The sequence below is a fragment of the Cyprinodon variegatus genome, unplaced genomic scaffold (genome assembly GCF_000732505.1).
Source record: "Cyprinodon variegatus isolate N-32 unplaced genomic scaffold, C_variegatus-1.0 Scaffold1626, whole genome shotgun sequence".
NCBI lineage: Eukaryota > Metazoa > Chordata > Actinopteri > Cyprinodontiformes > Cyprinodontidae > Cyprinodon > Cyprinodon variegatus.
In genome coordinates this window covers 60,148-61,717 of record NW_015152079.1, presented here as the reverse complement: position 1 = coordinate 61,717, position 1,570 = coordinate 60,148, and the positions used below count along the sequence as shown (strand labels likewise).

General features: G+C 43.4%; 1 protein-coding gene across 2 annotated transcripts in view; it reads left to right on the top strand.

Moving 5' to 3' along the window:
• Positions 1-1,453, top strand: part of LOC107104134 (glycogenin-1-like) — an 11,044-nt gene extending 9,591 nt beyond the window's left edge. For both annotated transcript variants that reach the window (XM_015404056.1, XM_015404057.1), the window contains exon 9: positions 772-1,453. In XM_015404056.1, the coding sequence (XP_015259542.1) occupies positions 772-909 (138 nt within the window). In that variant the 3' untranslated portion in view covers positions 910-1,453. The remainder of the gene's footprint in view (positions 1-771) is intronic.
• Positions 1,454-1,570: the final 117 nt, after the last annotated feature.

Here is a 1,570-nt window from a genome sequence, read left to right as displayed (position 1 = left end):
GAATCAGAACCAGATGGACAGAATCAGAACCAGAGGAGAGGTCAGACCAGAGGGACAGAATCAGAACCAGAGGGACAGAATCAGAACCAGATGGACAGAATCAGAACCAGAGGAGAGGTCAGACCAGAGGGACAGAACCAGAACCAGAGGGACAGAATCAGAACCAGAGGAGAGGTCAGACCAGAGGGACAGAACCAGAACCAGAGGGACAGAATCAGAACCAAAGGTGCAGGTCAGACCAGAGGGACAGAACCAGAACCAGAGGGACAGAATTAGAACCAGAGGGACAGAATCAGAACCAGATGGACAGAATCAGAACCAGAGGAGAGGTCAGACCAGAGGGACAGAACCAGAACCAGAGGGACAGAATTAGAACCAGAGGGACAGAATCAGAACCAGAGGGACAGAATCAGAACCAGAGGGACAGAATCAGAAACAGAGGGACAGAACCAGAACCAAAGGTGCAGGTCAGACCAGAGGGACAGAATCAGGGACAGGTTCTCCGTCTCAGATATGATGATCTGTTGTTATGGAGGGACACAGCTGCAGGCGGTTTGGATCCTCATCAGGCTTTTATGGAGGAAATCTCTGTTACTATATGACATCATCATGACATCATTATCTGCAGAAACAATGGACATAGTTCTTCAGCTTTTAGATCTAAGGATCAGAACAGGACAGTTCCATGTTAGGGTCAGCAGGCAGGACTTCCTTCTTCTTCTTCTTCTGTGGTGATGACATTGTCCTTTCTGTGGCTTTCTATTGGACCAGAGGGAAGTCAGACCGGCGGAGCATCGCAGGATGTGGGAGGCTGGACAGGCGGACTACCTGGGCAGAGATGCTTTCCAGAACATCCAGAAGATGTTGGACCGCTTCCTGCTTCCCCAGAATAAGAGCTCTCTGCCTTAAACCCAGCCCAGAGATTAAAGTATTCACACCCTGAACACTCTACCCCACTGCACGGGTTTACCTGGGACGCTACGGCTGAAACCAGGAAGTTAACATGGAACCGTTGATAGAGCAGGTTCAATGGATGGACTTCCTCTCCATGCTCTCCACTAATAGTTTAACATTTAAAAAATGGATTAATATCTTTTAGTAGTAGATTATTAATCTCTGTTAGTAGATTATTAATCTCTGTTAGTAGATTATTAATCTCTGTTAGTAGATTATTAATCTCTGTTAGTAATGGATTATCGATTTATAGTGATAGATTATTAATCTCTGTTAGTAATGGATTATTGATTTATAGTGATAGATTATTAATCTCTGTTAGTAATGGATTATTGATTTATAGTGATAGATGATTAATCTCTGTTAGTAATGGATTATTGATTTATAGTGGTAGATTAGTAATCTCTAATAGATTGTGATTGCATAGAGATGCTGAGATTGTTGGTTTAATTACCTCCTGGTTCTTTATACACCTGAACGCTGTGACTCACGTTTTAACTTGTGCTTTTACTGTTTTATTCTGATGGAAATAAAAACTCTCTGGCTAATCTGGGTTTTCATTTCATCCGCTCATCGTGGATTAACGGCCGTATGTCAGCTCCACACTCTTTAACAC